The 19,532-nt window shown below is 41.1% G+C and overlaps 2 protein-coding genes across 3 annotated transcripts; one reads left to right on the plus strand and one right to left on the minus strand.

The window, feature by feature from the left end:
• Nucleotides 1-833: 833 nt before the first annotated feature.
• rsad2 (radical S-adenosyl methionine domain containing 2) lies at nucleotides 834-5,888 on the minus strand. 2 transcript variants are annotated; one of them, XM_068339070.1, is made up of 7 exons: nucleotides 5,795-5,888; nucleotides 4,697-5,039; nucleotides 3,913-4,074; nucleotides 3,107-3,336; nucleotides 2,877-3,026; nucleotides 2,278-2,310; nucleotides 834-2,188 (listed from the first exon to the last, which is right to left on the minus strand). In XM_068339070.1, the coding sequence occupies exons 1-7, from the start codon at nucleotides 5,825-5,827 to the stop codon at nucleotides 2,024-2,026; spliced, it is 1,116 nt and encodes a 371-aa protein (XP_068195171.1). In that variant the 5' UTR covers nucleotides 5,828-5,888; the 3' UTR covers nucleotides 834-2,023. The 2 variants fall into 2 exon arrangements, with proteins under 2 accessions (XP_068195171.1, XP_068195172.1); XM_068339071.1 differs by lacking the exon at nucleotides 5,795-5,888 and adding an exon at nucleotides 5,232-5,355.
• cmpk2 (cytidine monophosphate (UMP-CMP) kinase 2, mitochondrial) lies at nucleotides 5,409-10,226 on the plus strand. The gene is made up of 5 exons (XM_068339069.1): nucleotides 5,409-6,144; nucleotides 7,217-7,331; nucleotides 7,701-7,902; nucleotides 8,096-8,329; nucleotides 9,588-10,226. Exons 1-5 carry the CDS (start codon nucleotides 5,554-5,556, stop codon nucleotides 9,706-9,708), a joined length of 1,263 nt encoding a protein of 420 aa, XP_068195170.1. The 5' UTR covers nucleotides 5,409-5,553; the 3' UTR covers nucleotides 9,709-10,226.
• Nucleotides 10,227-19,532: the final 9,306 nt, after the last annotated feature.

A 19,532-nucleotide genomic window follows, 5' to 3' on the forward strand; every position in this document is an offset into this window, starting at 1 on the left:
TTATCCCAGCCCGCTGGGAGCATCCAACTCTAGAAAGTTACATCATCAAAAACTTCAACTTTTATTGTTCAAATAAAATGTAGAAATCACTGTTCAGGTAGTAAACTAATCTAGATGGAAAATGCGCTAGCATACAGGACATCACCGTGTCTCACGTGTTGCAGCAAAAGCTCGGCTAGCATCAGTTGGCGTTAGCTCCATAGAACAAGGCAGTTATTTATTCTTTCCATATGTTTGGTGTGAAATCTGATATGATTGTTTCATCGCGGAATTTCCACAGGTTCCCGCCTAGTTTCAATACATTTTAATAAACATTGAACCGGTCCGACCCTCGGCTTGTAGCAAATTTGTCTTTTTGGCCCTCTGTGTATTTGACTTTGACCCCCCTGTGCTAGAGGAAATTAATAGCACACTCTAGTGGTAGTAAGTCACATCTGCATGTTGTGTACAGGCCCCTGTAACACACACGCACGCACACACACACACACACACACACACTTACATACAAGGGGCCTGTAGGCATGCAAAGGGAGGTAGAGTGTTGGGCAGCTCCTTCATGGTGTGCCCAAATGAGCAACTTGTAAAGGGGGTCGGTGTCTTGCTCAGGGGTGCCTTGGTGGTGTTTGAGAGATGAACTGACGCCTTTCACTGTCAGCTCGCACTCTGGGTGGCTGGGCGAGAGCGAGAATGGAGCCGCTGATCTTGGGAACATTGGACGACCCGCTCTACCACCCGGTCTACCGCTGAGTAACTGCCGCCCCCAGGGACTCAGTTGTAAGACTCTAAGACTTTGTTAAATGTGAGAAGAAAATAATTCGAATGACACTGTTCAGAGCAAGTTTTTATTTTTTTAGTTAATGATGACAGTTCATATTTACAGATAAAACATGAGGGGCATGTCAGGTGTGGAGTAACATTCACTCATCTTCTTATCTGCTTCTTCCACTTTTGTGGGTCATGTGGGGTGGTTACTGGGGCCTACCCCAGAGGACTTACATGCAAAAGGTGGGGGACACTCCTAGCACGTTTGTGCACCGTGGAGCCACACCAAAGACAAACGATCATTCACACACACGCTCACACCTACAAGCAATTTGGAAAGATCAATTCACTTTAAGTGCATGTTTTTTCCCTGGAGTGAAAACTACGGAACTGGTTTACGTGCCTGATTGATGCTGTGTTCACGTAATTACATTAATGGAATTAAAAGCTTAAACTTTCTTTAATTTGTTTTTTGTATTATTTTCCACATAAATTATTTTACTGAAGCTCACGTGAGCTGGATGCAACCAGTTTCTGCTCACCAAAATATACCTAAGTTTATTATTTACAGGTAAACATGAATAAATCATCGGAAAGAGGAACATTGTTGATCCTTCACACACAAATCCCCACAATATCCTTCCTTTTAACATTCCTCTATCAACATACACTTTGTTTGAAGACATGAATATAATGACGAAAAAGTAAATAAATGGATTATGTCAATGCAGTAAACACATAACCTTGTAGTGAACATCCATGTAGGCGTGTAAGATTTTTAACACATTCTAACAAACACAAGTAGTAAACAAAAGTAAACAAATTAAACCTTATCACCCTGTTCTACTGATTAGTGCTATTGCTCAACTAATGTGAATTAACCCTTTCATGCAGGTATACAACAGCTATTTAAAAGCTTTTCTCTTGTAAATGCATGAGTTTTGACGGATGTTACACATCAGTCACTAGAGTGGACACTATTCATTTCATACACTAAAATATGAAAATAAAGTGAAACCAAGGATATTATGTTAAAACAAATTGTTCAACTTGTTTATGTTTTTAGAATCTAACTTGACATTTTTTTAAATATTTTTAAGTTTCAAATAGCAACCAGAGTGGACATTTAAATACTTCTTTAAAAATATAGTTTTTCAAACTATTTTTCATGTGTAAGGACAAGTAAAACCACTGAGTACTGCAATAAAAATCCTGATAGAAGGTATGATATTTACACATGAAAGGGGGGAAGTGGAGATTTTCACCACTCCAGCTTCATGTCAGCTTTGCTCCACACATATTTCCCTCCTCTCCTTAGAAACATAATTTCATCAAAGCCACTGAAGCTAATGGCCTCTTTCACACCGACATCAAGAATCGACTTGGATGGGTCTTTACGTCCCTCTCGACAGTCAAGGAAGCGCATCTGAAAAAAAATGAAGTAAGTCTTTCGCATGCATTCAAACTGTAACAACAAGTGTGAGTGTTTCGATATAAAAAAGTAAAAGCACTTACATATTCATCGAGGATCAAGTAAGAATTTCGCATCTGTAAGGGCAACAAATCACAAACATCAATTTTTGCATCTAATGCAGAACAAGGGCTTGATATTTACTTGCTAACCTGCAGCACTGCTGTTCCACAAATCTCTGTTATTTATGACAAGACGCAGTAAGAATAGGTTTTGGCCATCCTATTTTATAGTGACTACATGCTACTGGTTCTCTGCTGTTTCAAGATCTCCAGTCACAACTGGAATATAATGAGGTATAAATTAACCTCGAAAACAAATTGTTAGTGCCTTGTTTTCATTTCTTGATGACTATAATTGATGTATTTTACAGTGCAAACTAATTTGCACAATTTAAGAGCTAAATATGGACAACAAATAATAAATTATGTAAATCGTGTAAATTATCCCAAATTATTACTGAAACGGATTGTTTCTCTATGCAGGCCTGTTCTTGTAAAAATGACAGCTTGCAAAATGTTCAATGACACAATTTCATGACAACTCTAATAGTAATTGTAAAGACTCTTAAATAACCTACAAGGATTAAAAAATCAACTTTTAGGGATGTTACACTTTGTATTGGTTACAACAGTTATTGTACCTTCTCATTGGACTCAGGAACCAGGCAGGAGACGCTGCTGTGTCTGTCCAGAAACTCCTCAAACTGCCGGTCACTGATGACAAACCTCTCCGCCTCTCTCAGAGCACTTTCTCCTGCATTCTCTCCATCAATCAGCAGACACTGGAACACCTTTAGACGTGAAGACAGCTGGATGTCAGGATATACTGTACATGTACGTAAAAAACAATGCTCTCATGTTTCGAACTTACCTTCCAGCGAACCGGGTTGAGCTGAACGATAGACTCCGTCATGTCCTCATCCACGTTGAAAGTGTTGATGACTGAGTTGATTTTGAACGCTACCCTGTACTGCTGGCACCAGTCGCAAATCTTGAAGAGGCCGTCGAGGTGGCTCTTTCTGCCCTGAGTTCTGCCAATCAGCTGGTTTGTTTCTTCATCAAAACTGTCGCAGGATACAGCCAAGATGTCCAGATATTCACCTGATAGAGAGAGACAGCAAAGCATCTGTACTGATTCCACATTAAAGTTTCTTCTTCTTGAATTGTAATGAGTAATTGTTATGGTCTTGGGTTTGGTTTGTTGTTTCCTGTCTCGTTCTGAAATTCCCATGCTCATTTTCTCATTTTCCTCTACCTCTTGTCGGTTTTTCATTCTGTCTTCTTTGATGTTTTGCTCAATTTGTCCCTGACTAGTTTTCTGTTTTTCAGTTTCATGTTATCTCTTTCTGTCTGCGTTATTTAAACAAAAGAAAACAAAAAAAACTTCAGATAATTAATTTTTTCTTTACATTTCTTTTATTGGAATTTCTTTTTTGCCTGTGGAGAGAGCAAGAGAGAGAGAGTGAGAGCGAAATATGGAGACATAGCTGGGAAGAGCCTTATAGCAAATAGAAACATAAGGAATCAAAACCAAACTGACCGCTAGGAGACTATAGACCAGTCCCACCGTTCCTTTTTTCTTTTTTTAGCCTTGGTGAAATGAAACTCCTGAACCACACCCTATCTTCGTTGTCTGAATTTAGTTTTTAAATGCTAACTTCATCTCATCAGTCTTACCATATTTCTGGAACCAGCTTTCTTTAATCATGCTTCCATTGCTGACGATACTGACGCTCGGGAGCTGGAGGTCCTGTTTACAGTACTGAACTAATTTCCCCAAAAAATCTCCTTTCTCATGTAAAAAAGGCTCTCCTCCAGAGAAGTTGATCTTTTCCATGCCTGAAAAACATAGAAATGAATTTAATGGCACAACCGAAGTGTGAAAAAGAACATTAAGGAATTTCAAGTGTTGTACTTTTGTGTGTTATATGCACACGCGCACACACACACACACACACACACACAAACACACGCACACAAACCACAAACACACAGTATACACACACACACACTCCACTATATCTACTACACATGAAAGTTTTAGTTACTTCAGATCATTTAATCTGGTTGTGTCCCCACTTTCTTTTCCTTATTGCTGTATAGGCTGTTTTACCACCCTTATGTTTCCTCTGTGAATATTTATATGCAGTGAAATAAATACAAACAGACAAACGATTTTTTTGATTTCTTTGGCCATCTTTGAGCAGAACCATGTGAGCAATGACAAGAGTACATTTGAAAAGTTTGCGTCAGGTCAAGATGCAGATACAAATAATGTTTAGTTTCTTTCAGGCTGTACATTTTTTTGTATGTGTCAGATAAGAAACAGCATTTTTTTTTTAAAATCGCGTATCTTCAGTGATTATCACTTGCGTCACTAAGGAATGTTTTGAATGTTATCTTATATAATGCTGTACATTTTACGGATGCCCTTCTACATTCTAGAAAACACTGACCTTACCTGATTCCTTCAGAAGTCTGAGGCCCCTCTTTGCTTCATCTATAGGCAGGACGAAGGACGTTTTTGCAGTGTGGAAACAAAACCCACACTTGTAATTACACTTGCGCGTAAAATGATAGTTAACACTTGTTGGAGTCATGGTTAGATGAACTTTTCTTTGACTTCCGAGTTTGTCGTCGACCCGTTGAACCGGTGATGTTCCTCCTTCGCAGGTTCCTTTTGTCCGACCAAGAAGCTTTGAGAAAGCGATCGCCACAAGTGACCACAGGAAGTTGATGCAGAGGTGCAGCAGCATCTTCGGGGACGCGACCACAGACTGTTGCATCTTTAAACGGATAGAAGTCTAAACACGGAGGAGGATGGATGCAGTTTTAAACAGTGTGGGGTGGGAGGGTATAGGACGTGAGGGGTGTGTATGACGACGTTCTGTTTACCCAAGATGAAAAACGAAACTTATGACAGAAGGCGATGTCCTCAAACCAACAAACCTTCCGTTTGCAATAAATAAATAAATAAAAAAGACATCAAAACTTACGCTTTTATTTCACACTCGACTTGTTTTCTTCTTGAGTGGATATGAAATTCATAACTTTCACACATCGTTCGGTTGTTTTTATTCAATTCATTTTCCTTGATGCCCCCACCTGTCTGACGTCATCGAGGCGGTCACTACCTTGAACTATGCTTTCTCTATTCTCAGCAAACACAACCGATAGTCTCAGGTTCTGAAGTTTCGTTTTCCTTTTCGTTTCTGCCTTGTTGTGCTGTTACTTTCGTTTTCCCTGCAGCGAACAGCTGATGTAATAACCTCTAGTCGGAAGCCACTATTAAAAGCGTAACGCGATCCGAACATCTCCATGGCACGGCGCGCAATGTCTGTCCTCCGCCACTGGTCCTCTCGTGTGTTTTCGGTGGAGGTAGATGGAGCACCTGACTATTTTTCAATCCAGGAGGCGCACCTGGGGGAAGAAGTCCCTAAGGTGTTCAGAGAAGTACCAAAGAGTGACAAATGTTACTCAGTCCTCGTCTGCGGAAGCGACAGAATCAGAACAGCCAAGTTTTACGCGCAGCTGAAGGAGACATTGCTGAGAGAGTTACCTGTGCGGTGTGACGTGTTTCCCATGTCCTCATTTCAACCAAATGTCAAGGATTCTCTCATCAACGGCTACTTTCTTCGACATAATTCCGTGAGTTCATTCCGATCGGAGAGTTTTTTGCGCAATTTATTACTTGAAGAACCGGTGCTTGTGTGTTCATACGTGAGAGGTGAAGATGGCCGAGTGTGGACTCAGCATCTGTGGTCAGACGCCGACAGCGAAACGACTGAAACGTCAACGCAGCACTTTGTGGTGCCCTCAGAAGCGCCAGAATGTCATCCATCTACTCTCAACATCATCAACTCCGACGTCTTCTACAGTTTTGAAGGGGCATTCGGAGTTCTGCAAAAGGTTCTTGTTTGTCGTATGACACAGTTTAACTGTTGTACAATGACGTAACTGCGTAGTGAACGTGGGAAAAGTTGATTTATTAATAAGACAAAGTGAAATAGCGCCCTCATGTGGTAGAAGAACGTAATGACGTTTATACCAGATGTCCCACACAATTACCTCTCCAATGAAGGTCTGTTTTAATGTGACCTTTGACCTTCGTTCATCTGTCTGCACACAGGATGTCTGAAATGGTTAAACAATTCTAATGAAACCTTATATTGAGCTGGATTTTGGGAACATTGCAGCACAGATTTATATTCCAGACAACTTTTGTCCACTTTCCACAACAATGTGGAAAGTTTTATTTTTATGACATTTTTGCCAATATCATGAAGACTAATTAACCAATTAAAATAAATTTTAAAAAAAAGACATCACAAGGCTACGATAAAACTCGATCAAGATCTGGGTATATATTTCCAAATACTCTGTCGTTTCCAGTGTCATTACATCCTACTGAATTAATAGGAGAGCTTCATCACCATGGCGACTCCACCACCGTGTGTGCTGTGCCTTGACTGCAGCAATATAGAGTCTGTTCCAATTATTTACATTTTTGTGACACTGACATTGACAGTTATATGCACTCTGTGTACTCTCTGACTACTTAGATTTTGTTACCAGCAGCTCAAAAATTGAACATGTTTTCACCAAAACTTGGTGGACAAATGAGTCATGGGCAAATAAACGACTTATTAAATTTCAGTGCATTCCCAGATCACAGTCAGTCAGAATTGATGTTTAGAACATGCCTTAACTTTGCAAGATGGGGCTTATTTTCATTTTCCAGAATTAGAAAAACAAACTGGAACAGATTTTCTTGAATCTTTGTAAAAGGATAGGGAAAGGCCAGGAGAGCTATGCAAACGGTGCAGTCACGCACCCTACTGAGTGCCATTGTAGTTATTATTCCATTTATCTGTAAGTGCCAGGTGCCTCACAGTAGTGTATAGATATTCATGTGCAGCAGAGTCTAGGACTCCCTCCTGCCTCGTCTCACAGCAGCAAACTGATTGAGTCTGTTCTGCAGTGTGGTGACATCATCCCAGAGGCTAAGTCTGTTATGGAGCTGCTGCCCAGGAGAGCAGACGCCAGGCGTGAACCAGACTTCCCTGTTGTTGTCATAGAGGGCCTGGATGCCACAGGTTAATGCCATTACCTCATAAATAAATATGGGATCAGTGTGATGTATAGATGGATCGCGAAAAATGATGGTCAGTTGTTTTCTGCTAAAACCATTATCTGCTAGCAGCTTCACCTAATGGAATATCATGTATCATGACCTCAGAAAAGTTGCATCGCTGTGAAAATGGTTTACTGAAGCGCTCAGTCATCCAGCGCTTTGCAGTCCCTGTTAAAGCTCAACCATGAATGAGAGATGGGAGATTTTTATTCCCTTAATTTTTTGGTTTAATACATTTAGAAATTAATTTCAAGATTTTTGTTCCCTAAAAATCTACTTTTTGTGTTGTTATTTGTGAAGCCACCCTCCTCTCTGCTTCTTCCTACCACAGGTAAGACCACCTTGACTGAGTCCCTGAAGAATACATTGGGGGCCACACTTCTGCGGTCCCCTCCCCAGCGCCTTTCTCCCTTCAGGGCCCGCTTTGATCAAGAGCCACCCCTCATCCGCAGGGCCTTCTATGCTCTGGGGAACTACATGACAGCAGAACAAGTAGGCCAGGAGTGTATGAAGACGCCTGTCATTGTTGACAGGTAAAGACACCTGAGATGTGGTTAGTGTTGGAAAGTTTGCCTGCTTTGTGACCTATTTGTGAATGACAGATACATTCCTGTAGACCTGCAGTGTTTAACATGTTCTAATCCTGTGAGGATCGTTATCTGATCATCCCTCCATCTGCTTATCCATCACTCACCTTTCAATGTGCAATCCATTATCTGTCACCAGATTCTGGCACAGCACAGCAGCTTATGCCATCGCCACAGCTGTGAGCGGTCCAGTGTCTAACCTCCCAGCAGAGGGTTCAGAGGTTTACCGCTGGCCCAGTGACCTGCTACAGCCCAGCTTGGTGGTCTTACTCACCCTGGACCCCGAGGAGAGAAAGAGGAGGCTGAGGGACAGAGGTCAAGGCAAGACGTTGGAGGAGAAGGAGCTGGACCACAACCGACTCTTCAGACTCAAGTGAGTTACTTGGAGTAAATAGGCAAAATTCACACAAGTCCGAGTTTATAAAGGTCATAAAAGTGTTCAAACCATGGGATTAGGTCCCTATATTGGTTTCAAGTTTTGCCAAATAGTTGAAATCCATAGCAGCCCAGAGTGTCCCCTGCCCCATGCCCCCAGTCAGCTGGGATAGCTTTCAGCACCCAGCGACCCGCAGCAGCGGATGGGGCCTGTTTAGAAGACGAGTTAATGAGTAAATGAATGAATGAATGTTTTTTTTCCTCGGTTCAAATACAAAAACTTGCAGGTAGTTGACTTAAATTGACCAGACCAGCAGAGTCTCAATAGAAAATGTTCAAAATTACACAGGAAATAAAAACTAGAATATACCTGTTAAAAAATCCCTCAACATTATATTATAGCTTTTGACTGAATTTATTTATTTCTAAATAATGAACACTACTTTTTCTGTAACATAGAAATAGTTTTTCTGCTATAATTATCTTTAGGACTGTGTGCATACCTCCGTTAATCTAAGGTAAACTATACCAGCACAGCTGAATGGTACTCAAAGTGGTTGACAAGAGGAAAAAGAAGAAAAAAAACCATAGCGGACAGTTTGCTATATGACATGTTTGACAAATGTTCTACGGTCTGATTAAAAAAAAGTTCTGTGAAAACACGAAAGCACAGATGGAGTACTAACTGCTTTGCCCATTTTACTGAGTCAGATCAGCCCAGTCTTAGTCTGATCCATCAAACACTTAATAATCAATTACCCTCCCACGGGGGACTCCGCTGATGAGAAAGAACAGGTGATTAGTTGCTGAGTGGATGTGCTTCATTAAGCTGGTCAAAACTCACAGGAACTGCCAGCCTAGTTAGTCACTACGCAGACAGGTCAATGCCGGCTTTCATTCATCCTCTATCCTTATATAATGGCCTTTCCACTCAGGACAGCCAGATGTTGGGCCAGCAGAATTAGAGGATGAAGGGATTTGATTGTCTGCCGTTGACACGTTGAGAAATTGTGTAGACCGCATCAATTACTTTCACAGGGACTTCTTCATTTGTCTCGCAAAACAGATTAAATCTGAGCCATACGTGTTGCTTCTACTGATAAATTTTGCAAATGCTCATTTTCTCCATCGTCACACTTTGACCAGTTATAACACCCATGGGCCTGCCTGAAAATATATTATTCAGTCTGATGTAAAGTGTTACTTGCTCCGATTACGCGTTCATTTTCTTCACTTGTTCATGTATGTCTCTGCAGAGTGGAGGAGGCTTACCGGCGGATCAGCGGCCCACCTTGTGTTGTTGTGGATGCTAGTCCTTCTGCCGACCAAGTGCTTCAACAAGTACAGCTTGTAATTAGGGGCAAATGCCACTTGTAAACAGTTCTCTATCTCCCATGCTGTCGTCCAGGCATCAAGTGGGTGCAGTACCTCCTTCTGCCACTGGGTGCCAGTAAGGTGTTGTGAATGTGACAGTGGGTGGGCTGGATGCCCGACCAGAGAGTGGAGAAGATTCTGTTTAGAATGAGTAAAGGTTGAATGGCCAGGGGCCAAGACTGCATGCTACAATCAGAAATACATATTCATGTAGACACACATGTACGCACGGATTCCGGTAAACACACACATATGTTGTGAAGAAGTGCCGTTGTGGAGTTGGGGTCTGTGCATCTGTTCTTATTGACAACACTTTGGATTGAAATGTAGTAAAAGGATATAGTTTTTGTTCATATGAGAATTTAGATTGTGATTTGAGCCCACAAACATACTAATGTAAAAATATTCATGGGGCTCACACGATGAAATCAGAAAGGAATGTCAAGGTTTGATTTACATTCAGATAAATACTTCTAGTTTGTTTAAAAACAACTCTTAAATGAATAAAAAATGTGCTTTAAGTGCCTGTTTGGGTCAGTGATTATTTCAAAATTTCTTATCCACCTCTGACTGTAACATTTTGCTTTTTACAAAACTTTTTGTTTGACTGTATGATATTGACCCAGCACTGGGAAACCGCTTGTATTGATAACCAGTGTGGCTTGCCTCTGAGTGTGATGGGAACCTATAGCATTACTTGCACTTGATGCCCTCATGGCCACAGGCCCTCACAAAAGTACATGCAAATGTACATATACACACCAACTTGTGTAAGCACACACGCGAGGGCCTGCACTCTCACTAAGAGTGCACTCTGCAACTCATTTATATATTGAGGAAGTGTATATTTGCCCTATGTGATGGGAAGATTAATTGGGGGTTTTAGTAATTATGAGCCTGGCAAAGCTTCGGGCCGGGGAAGACAGAGTGACCCATCTCTTTTACTGTGATGCATCAGCAGAGCGCCAACCACTGCAGACTCTATTCATATGGCAATTAATGGAGCGCTGTATATCAATGTCATTCCAGCGCTCTCCCACATAAGCACATGGATTACTCCTACTACCAATTACAGCAATCCAATGTTTTACTGAACAGAGGGGTGCTGTGGATGCAAATCCCACCATTACATGTAATCAAATAAACTAAAAAAAATTGTCATTACATTTATGGAGTATGGATTCATACATCTCAGGAATTTTATCAAATTTATAGACCTTCAACTACTTGGAGACATTGTGGTATAAAGTGAAGTGAATCTATTATCTGGCCTGTGTGGAGTTTTGGTTTCCAAATAAACAGTCTCTTCCTCAACTCCTCCTCAACCTGGATGTTATTATGCCTTGTTGTTCTTGGCACCAAAAAGTAAATGGCAAATGCCATTACTGCCCCTCAACATGAATTTGGCGTAACATTAATTACCCTTAATACTCCTGTCATGAAATGATGCGCTTTACATTGGTTTCTGGTTGTTTTTCCTTATTGAAACATGAAGAGATGTTTGGTCGTTTTTTGTCAGACTGCCAGGATACATTCACAGATCTTAACAACTCACACATTCACACATTGAAAATCTGTGTTTAGCCAAACTGCAGTTTGAGGGAAAAAAAGTTAACGACTAACTTCAATCTGCTTCCAATCTATGACCTCACTACTGAAGTTGCAAGATAAAAGTCCAAACCACATTTCACGGAAAAACTAAGATGTGTCTGAGAGCAGCGGGAGGAGCTCAGCCCTACACACACACATATACTCACACAAACACACACACATGCACACAAACACACAACCATGTGCCAAAAAATATACAGTATGCTTGCACTACACAGAGTAGCACACACCTCGCCCTGCATGGGGCCACTTTGCACTACACTCCTCAACTTCAATATTTCATCTGCACAACAGAGAAGGAGCAGTGGAGAGAAGGAAAACCCTCCATGAAATAATTAAAGATCCAGCAGGGATGCAGCAGCACAGCAGCCACCATCCCATCCTAAGTAATAGATCAAATGAAAGCTGTCCCTCAGATCATTAATAATGAGTGTGGTATGGAGACTAAAGGGGTGGGGTGGGAGGGGAATGGGGAGGGCATAGGCTGGTACAAAATTGAGGCGGGTGGGGTGGGGGTGGGGGATGTTGGTGGTGGTGGGGCATCTGGGAGGTACATATAAGGTGATTTGATTTGTGTGTTTGTGTGTGTGTGTGTCAGGAGTGTGGTCGGGGGTTGCTTTTGAATGGTAGTCTGGGTCCCCTGCCAGAGACCCCAACGGGCCCCACTTGGCAGACACATGAAGCAGCATGGCGAGAGGAGTCATGCATATGATTTGGCACCGAATGTCTGCCAAATTCTAAAGACCCTACAGCACTGTCTATACATCCCCTATCAAATACACATTCACCGCACACAAACAGGACATGTTAGCCGGAGCTAATGCTGCTCCTTCCAATTGGTGCGACCTCCTCAGAGCGGGGTCTGGATATGGCGGTGGATTTTTTTTGGAAAAGCGTAGGGTGGGCTATCTACGGGGGAGGGAGGAGCTCAGGGAAGGACTGGAGAAGGAGGAGAGTATAGGGAGGTTGGGCGAGAGCAAGGTGAGAGGTGGATGTTGTCATCTGTCCCTCCAGAGCCCAGGAACCACCAGGTTCACTGCATTTACCAATTGCTATGCCGTATGAATTACATATTACCAGCAGCTTCAGCTGCCATATAAGGTTTTTCCTGTATCCATCAACCTCCTAAACAACTGCCAGGAATCACAAATGCATTACATTAAATGAAATTAGAGAAATCTGATTAGAAGAGAGAGGCTGAAAAGCAAAATTGTAAAGTATTTAAAGCTGGTCTTAAAACATACTAACCTAATCTTAAAGATTAATTTTTATACAAAAAAATATTGAGGGCAGATATTTTAATTATACTGTATTTCTGATTCTCATCCTTCTCCCTGTTCAACCTATCAAAATTTGGTCCGCATCCCAATTCTCTCCAACAACTGTTGAGAGATTTGCACGCTTAAACACATTGCATGCGCACACAGCACTGCACCTCCTTTCTGAACACAGCAGGCGGTGGCAGACACCCCAGCAACCATTCTCCATGAATGACAGGTGGTGGGATGTAAAAACATGAAGAGTGCAGGAGGTGAAGCTGATCGGAGGAGAAATGTTTGTCAAAAACACACAACGAGGCTGAAACTGATGTGCAAAAAGGCAAAAAGCAAAGCGAGAGATTGGGGAATTACTTTGTTGGGAGAGGGAAAAAAAAGTTTTGAAAATATCCCATCAAAAAAGAGATGTATAATTCAACAGCTTTTCATCATCATGCTCACCATTTGTCACGGTGTCTGAATACTTATTTGCGGGGGCAAAGACGGCGTCTCTGTGAATAGGTGCGGGTATTAGGCGCAGCAGGCTGTGTATTCAGGATGCCATTATATATTCAGGTTGTTCTTATTTTCTGATGTTTTCAGGGGATAGGTGCTGTGTAGTCTGTGATGATTGCATGAAACCTCACCAGTTTTTGCCTGGCGGCTGTTGGGGAGGCTTCACCAGGAATGGTTAAATATTTAAACACCGCTGTGAGATCTCATTAAAAACGGCACATCAGACCCCACAAGGCCCCTGCAGCACTCCCTCACACACTCCCGAAAACCCAGTTAGAACTCAGTGGAGTGTGACAAAACAGTTATTGTCTATTTACTGTGGAGAACTTGTGATAAATCATCATATTCTGTCAAATAAGGCAGCTGGCAGTGGTGTCGACAAGTGGTAAGTCGTCATATCAGGAAGGAAAATGATTGAGACTCGCTTCTGTTTTGACAGCTGTGAGTAAACTGAAATATGCCAAAACAAAATAACATAACTAGACCAGACTAATATTTCCACAACACGCATATGAAAACAAGACCGAACAAACTTTGGCTCTCTGGAGTCTTCTCGCCTTTTCACAAAATCTGGGCAATTAATTCCAGCTCTATTGTTTGGGGTGTGCCTATTTATAGCTGGGCTGCCCTCTCAAATAAATTGATTTCCTGTGGCGAACTTGGAATGTTCCTTGTGTGTCATGTTTTTTTTTTTTCTCCTTCTCTTCCAAATGCACAAATACCGTCATTTTTACCCCTGAGGAATAAATCAAAGGCAACACTGCCAAGTTCGGTGCAGCTGTGTATGCGCATCTCTTTTTATACTTGAAAATGGTTTATTTTTGTTTCACTTGCATTAATGCTTAGACATGTCTCCTACCTCATCAGGCATCAGCAAGCAGTTGGGAAGCTACTAGTTCGACAAGCAAGGCTTATTCTCAAAAAATGCCCGAATTGACTGTCTCTTCCATGGTCTGAGTCTTTGATTTTCGTCTCTCCTGAGACGCAGAGATCTGTTTTTTTGTGGTCCATACCACAGAAATAATGGCTAGGTCAAAACAAACTAATCTTTCAGAATGCAAGAAGATATTTAAACGCACGCTGCTACTCATAAATAAAAGTGGAGCAATGTGATCCTGGATTCTTGTACCGGTGTCAGGGGAGCCACTGGTCTTTGATGATCACTACACTGAAGACAGATGCGTAACGGTTGGGGGATGAGATGCTTGCAGGGATAGGAGAAATTATAATGCACAGACTGACAAAGGAAGCGAGGATAATACTGAGGAATATGAATCATTAAGCAGAGCAAATGTTTGCTCGACTACAGCGGACAACTCTGTAAAAATGAGCTGCATACTTTCCTGCGCCAAATTACTTTTTAATTATAAAACCGCTAACCGAGTATACCAAATGCTCGCTTAAGTTGTGCAACTATTTGTGAATTCATGGGTGTGTTTTCTAAACTTGGGTGACTGGGGATCTAGTGAGGCTTATGTTTCAATTTCTGCTACCCGGCGCCATTGTCATACACCACTGTGTGAGAGGTAAACGATTGTAAATAAGACATTTGGGGTGTAAAAACCGATAGCGATAGAGAGAGTGAGAGACGGAGAGAGATAGGCCAGGAGACACAAATGAGAGAAACATTCCACTACATCCCAGTCCCTTATCCTGGCTAAGCCATCTGAATCCCTCTACACCCATTTAGCTTGCTCATTCTATGGCTCTCCTGTGTGAAATCCACAGTGTTTGCCTGCTTTACAGTCTCCTCACTGCGCTTTGGAAAATATTGAGTTTATAGCAGCTCATCTCCATAATAAACACTATATACCCGGCAGTGTACAGCAGGGACTGTGAACTAACAGTGGAAAAGGATTTGCACTGGCTTTACAGCCCAACTCTTCCCATAAGTCACTCCTCCTGCCTTCTGAACAGAGTTTAGCGAAAAGTCCTTGGGGCCCGATATCAACAGCATATATGTTTTTACAAGTCTGTGACTTCCTCACTCTGAAACACTTCCAGAGCTCTCCATCTCTGATAAGAAACTTATAACATTCAAGGCTGTGGTCGAGCATATGGAGAATATATGGAGGATAGATATAAATGTAACAGAGCCACCATCTGATCTTTTTATTGTTTGTCTTTTTTTATAATCTGCCATCCTCGGAACGTAGATAAAAGTGCAATGAAAGAAAATCTGAGGGACCTCGATTTCGCAGGTAATCTGTACTATAAAAAGGTTGTCTAAAACTGCTTTAGTGACCAAAAATACAACATCTTGCCTCCCACACATGCTCTACAAAGCCAAGTGATGATGTAGCTGGCCGGAGCATAGCAGAAGCCGTTATCCATCTCGGCCTGTGCTGCCAGCTTTCAGAGTGCACAGCTCCAGCTAGCAGCCAGTGGCAGGTGTAATCAATATGGACTCTACAGAGATTTGCACTACCAGAGGCCAGTCTCCACTTTCTAACCCATCTCTGTCTCTCCAGGGGAAACGGTATGCAGGCGGGCAGAGAGAGTGTGTTTGATGTCTCCACCCTGCCAAGACGGAGCAGCGCGCTATGCCTCAGTAGCAGAGAGATGATTAATCCTGCCTATTGGATGCATCATCATGTTAGAACCCGGCTGACTTTTTTTTTCTCCTTTTTTTTTTAAAGGTGTGTATTATGAAACTGCAAGAGTCGCGACTTTAGAAATATTGAATGGCGAAAACAACTTGCAAAAATAATTCAAACTTAAGTAGACAAGGCAAATCAATTAAAATATCTAAATATAATAATAAAAATGACTATGAACTACATCGTCCCCATAGAAACACATTAAAACCAACAAAGGTTGTTTTGCACAAAATATATTTTTCAGTTCAGGATGAGCACATAAAATATGAGTTTGAAATATCAAATTCGCTATCAATATAATAATTAAAGTATTAAATAGTATATGCCAATACTTTAAATGCATACTTTTCCTTCATCTGTATAAACTGCATGGTGTCATTAGTGTTAATGGTATTATACAGTGACAATAGTATAGACTTATTAAATATTCACCATGCTGTCAAGTTGTGTAGGAGTTTTGACTGATGTATCATTAACACTAATTTGAGCGATGGGACAAATAGTCACATAGTCAGGCACACTGACACACACACACATACTGTATGCACACAGGCACACGCACACACACACGCACGCACGCACGCACGCACGCACACACGCACACACACACACACACACACATAAAACACACGCACATCGTCCCCTGAAGGTATTCACTTCCTTACCTAATTTAAAGCGCTCTTAAAACAGCACAATGGTGAAGAATAAACAATGAATTTAAAACGATCTTTCATTTTAATGACTTGTTGTTGTCTTTAAAAAGTCATTTTCTGCAATGTTTTCAGGGGAACTGTGGAGGAGTCAGCTAATTCAAAACAGCCGAGATCTTTTGGCCCAAGGACAGGAATCTCATGCACCATATTTGCATGTGCTGTGCATTTATTTGAGCTTACAAAATTGTACTCCATAAAGAATAAAGAGAAATATTTAGGTAGAAGGCTTGGATTTTTCTATTTTTTTCAAAACTGTTGTCTCTCAGAGGCATCTGTGCTGTATTTACTACATTCTCTGCTCTTAGCAAGAAAGTTACTTTTCTTTGGTGCCAAACCTATTTGCATTTAACACTTACAGTGTCAACAGTTCTTCTAGTTATGAAGCTATACAATGTTTATTCCAGCAACATTCCAAAATGGCACTAAACTATTTTTCATAAGGAGGTGAGGGCAAATGTAGCAGAGGGGAGGAAATGTCTCTGACAGCCATTCCATCCTGAGGTGGAAAAGTGAAGACAAAAACACTATAAATTAAAAAGTAGAAGGAGTAATCATCCGTTGTAAAACCATCAAATTGTTTAATATATAAGCAAAACCAATTCTGAATCAACATACTCCCACACCGAGTTGGTTAATGGACACCATCCAACACCTTGAGGCTGTAACAGTACACTGTCTTGGTGTGATTAATATGCAAAGTGCAACATTTTAATTGAGTCACTGGTCCGTTGGATTTCTCTGTTACAGCCATGTCAACGCAAGACGCTCACAGCGCTCTCTGGGAGAATCTGAAACCACAGTATTTGGCCAAAAAACAATCTGGCGGTCACATATCTTCCTTTTATCTCTGTTTCTAAACTCTGTCTCTCTCTCTTTAACCCCATCTCATTTGTCTTTCTCCTCAGATTTGGAGCGCTACACCTCATTAAAAGTATCAGCCAAAAAGAGATTTATTACAACTTATTTACTAGGAAACCAGATAAGGTGGTACTAAATAAGATGGAGAATAATCTATATTGCACCAACTAATATGTTATTTTTCATTATCAAGAAGTCTCCCTGTGATTACTACCAGCATGGCCACGTGCACGGTGCATGTGAGTGCAAGGTACTTCCTTTTACTTTTACTCCTATCCTCCCACACTCCCCTTCCTCTCTCTGTCTGACCTCAATTTTCTGCCCTCCCAAACGACCAATCTTTACCCTTGACCTCAAACTTGTCGCACCCTGAAAGATGGATTGGTGGAACAGGTGGCCCATTTAAAGTTAAGCCCCAATGCTTTGCAACTTTGCAGAGCATCTGACACCATGGAGCACTGTACCTTGCAGTATTGAAGTGTATAAGCAATATGCATGTAAAAGGACTGACAAAAATGTCAAGTTTAGTTAAAATTCAGCCAGTATTTATGGGATTATATTTACAAGCTGTTATCATACAGCTTTAGAAAGAAAATCATTGGATACACTTCAAGGGGAATGTGTTGCTTCAGCCTGTGGCAGAATCTTGAGCTTGATATTGCTTATTTCTTCTAACAATTGTTTGAGAGGATAGAGGCAAAGTTCACACCTGTTCACATGGCATAAAAAGGCTTACTGGAGGGTTGTTCCTCACTCTAATGTTTATACCATCCTCTGCGTCGTCCCCACAGGCCACTGAAAATACTGTGGATTATTTAATAGTGCTGTATACTGATGGCAGGCTACAGTTTCACTGCCACTTTATGATCCAAAGCTGGGAAAGCTATCTTTCGGCTGAAATGATCGAGAATGCGTGAGATGGAGGTATCATTCATTGCCGTGGAGTGTGCTTTACAGGCTGGTACCTTATTCTGTTCTGTGGTGTACACAAGTTACGGGGCAACGCAAGCTCCCTGTGCACATTAAATCCAGGTCTGCAGATAAATTGGTCATAGCTCGGCCGGAGATTGCTTTAATTTATGGTGTAATTAGAGAGTTTTGCTGCAGTATTGATATGCCTGGCTGTCTGAGTTCCTCTGTACGGCTAATAACAATGAAGCCTTCAGGTCTTGGAGGGAAGTAGACAGATTTGATGTTACCGGTGGTATGATGTGTGTGGTGGCATATCTCATGTAGCAACCACAAGTCATGCAGGCATGTTATATTACACTGCAGTCTCCAGTTTGTCTGCGCATCTCAGTTGAGAGAGTAATCAGATAAGATAATGTAGTCAAAAGAGAGAGAGAGAAAGAGAAGACAGAGAGAGAGAGAGAGAGAGAGAAAGAGAGAGAGACAGGGAGAGAGAGAGAGAGACAGGGAGAGAGAGAGACAGGGAGAGAGAGAGAGAGAGAGAGACAGAGAGAGAGAGAGAGAGAGAGAGAGAGAGAGAGACAGGGAGAGATTTTTTTTTATTTTTAATATCACATTTATTCATAAAAGTCAAATTACAAAATGATCACTTTGACACTAAATCTAAAAGAGATTCACGTAAAGAGGATTTTCATTATTACTGTGCATTTCCTGAACAAAGAAACATATCTAACCTTTCAAAATTAATCAAACTAAAAAAATACATTAAAAAAAAAAAGAAGACATTTACTGATCTCTCTGTTGGTGGCTTCACTGTTCCTCACGTTTTTCTTCTTAGTTTTTTTCAGCTTGCCTCTATTTCGGTGTTTGGTTACCTGGTGAACTTTCTTGTTGTTGTTTTTTTTGTTGCACGTACTCCTGCATTTAACCACTGCCTCCACTCGTTTTTTACGTATTTGTTCTAAACTCTGTTCAAGTTAATAATTCTATACTTTATAAATATTTTAAATGAGACATAGCGCGCATACACAAACACACACACACACACACACACACACACACACACACACACACACACACACACACACACAAACTCACCGCGATCAACGTTGTTTAACTTAATGTGAAACAAAATGGCCCAGTTTGATTATAAAAAAAAATTAAACTGAAAAAGAAGAAAAAAAAAAAAAGTTTTGTTAAGTATTAAGACAATTCTTGTTCATGCATACTTCGTAGTTGATAATTTCGTATTGCATGCACTTCATTAATGCTTTTTTGTTTACTTGTTCTATATATAGTTCCTTTACTATTGTGATCAAAAGCGTTGAATCTCAATTCTGAGGCTCTTCTGTAAATAATCATTC

The sequence above is a fragment of the Antennarius striatus genome, chromosome 17 (genome assembly GCF_040054535.1).
Source record: "Antennarius striatus isolate MH-2024 chromosome 17, ASM4005453v1, whole genome shotgun sequence".
NCBI classification, from domain to species: domain Eukaryota; kingdom Metazoa; phylum Chordata; class Actinopteri; order Lophiiformes; family Antennariidae; genus Antennarius; species Antennarius striatus.

What these genes read in the sequence shown, in the direction of transcription:
- cmpk2 (XM_068339069.1), top strand. Translation starts at nt 5,554, where the DNA reads ATGGCACGGCGCGCAATGTCTGTCCTCCGCCACTGGTCCTCTCGTGTG. An exon ending in CATTCGGAGTTCTGCAAAAG is followed by an intron (nt 6,145 to 7,216) that starts GTTCTTGTTTGT and finishes TCTGTTCTGCAG; the next exon opens with TGTGGTGACATCATCCCAGA. An exon ending in AACCGACTCTTCAGACTCAA is followed by an intron (nt 8,330 to 9,587) that starts GTGAGTTACTTG and finishes ATGTCTCTGCAG; the next exon opens with AGTGGAGGAGGCTTACCGGC.
- rsad2 (XM_068339070.1), bottom strand. Translation starts at nt 5,827, where the DNA reads ATGAGGACATGGGAAACACGTCACACCGCACAG. An exon ending in AAGCTGGTTCCAGAAATATG is followed by an intron (nt 3,337 to 3,912) that starts GTAAGACTGATG and finishes TCTCTCTATCAG; the next exon opens with GTGAATATCTGGACATCTTG. An exon ending in ACTTGATCCTCGATGAATAT is followed by an intron (nt 2,189 to 2,277) that starts GTAAGTGCTTTT and finishes ATTTTTTTTCAG; the next exon opens with ATGCGCTTCCTTGACTGTCG.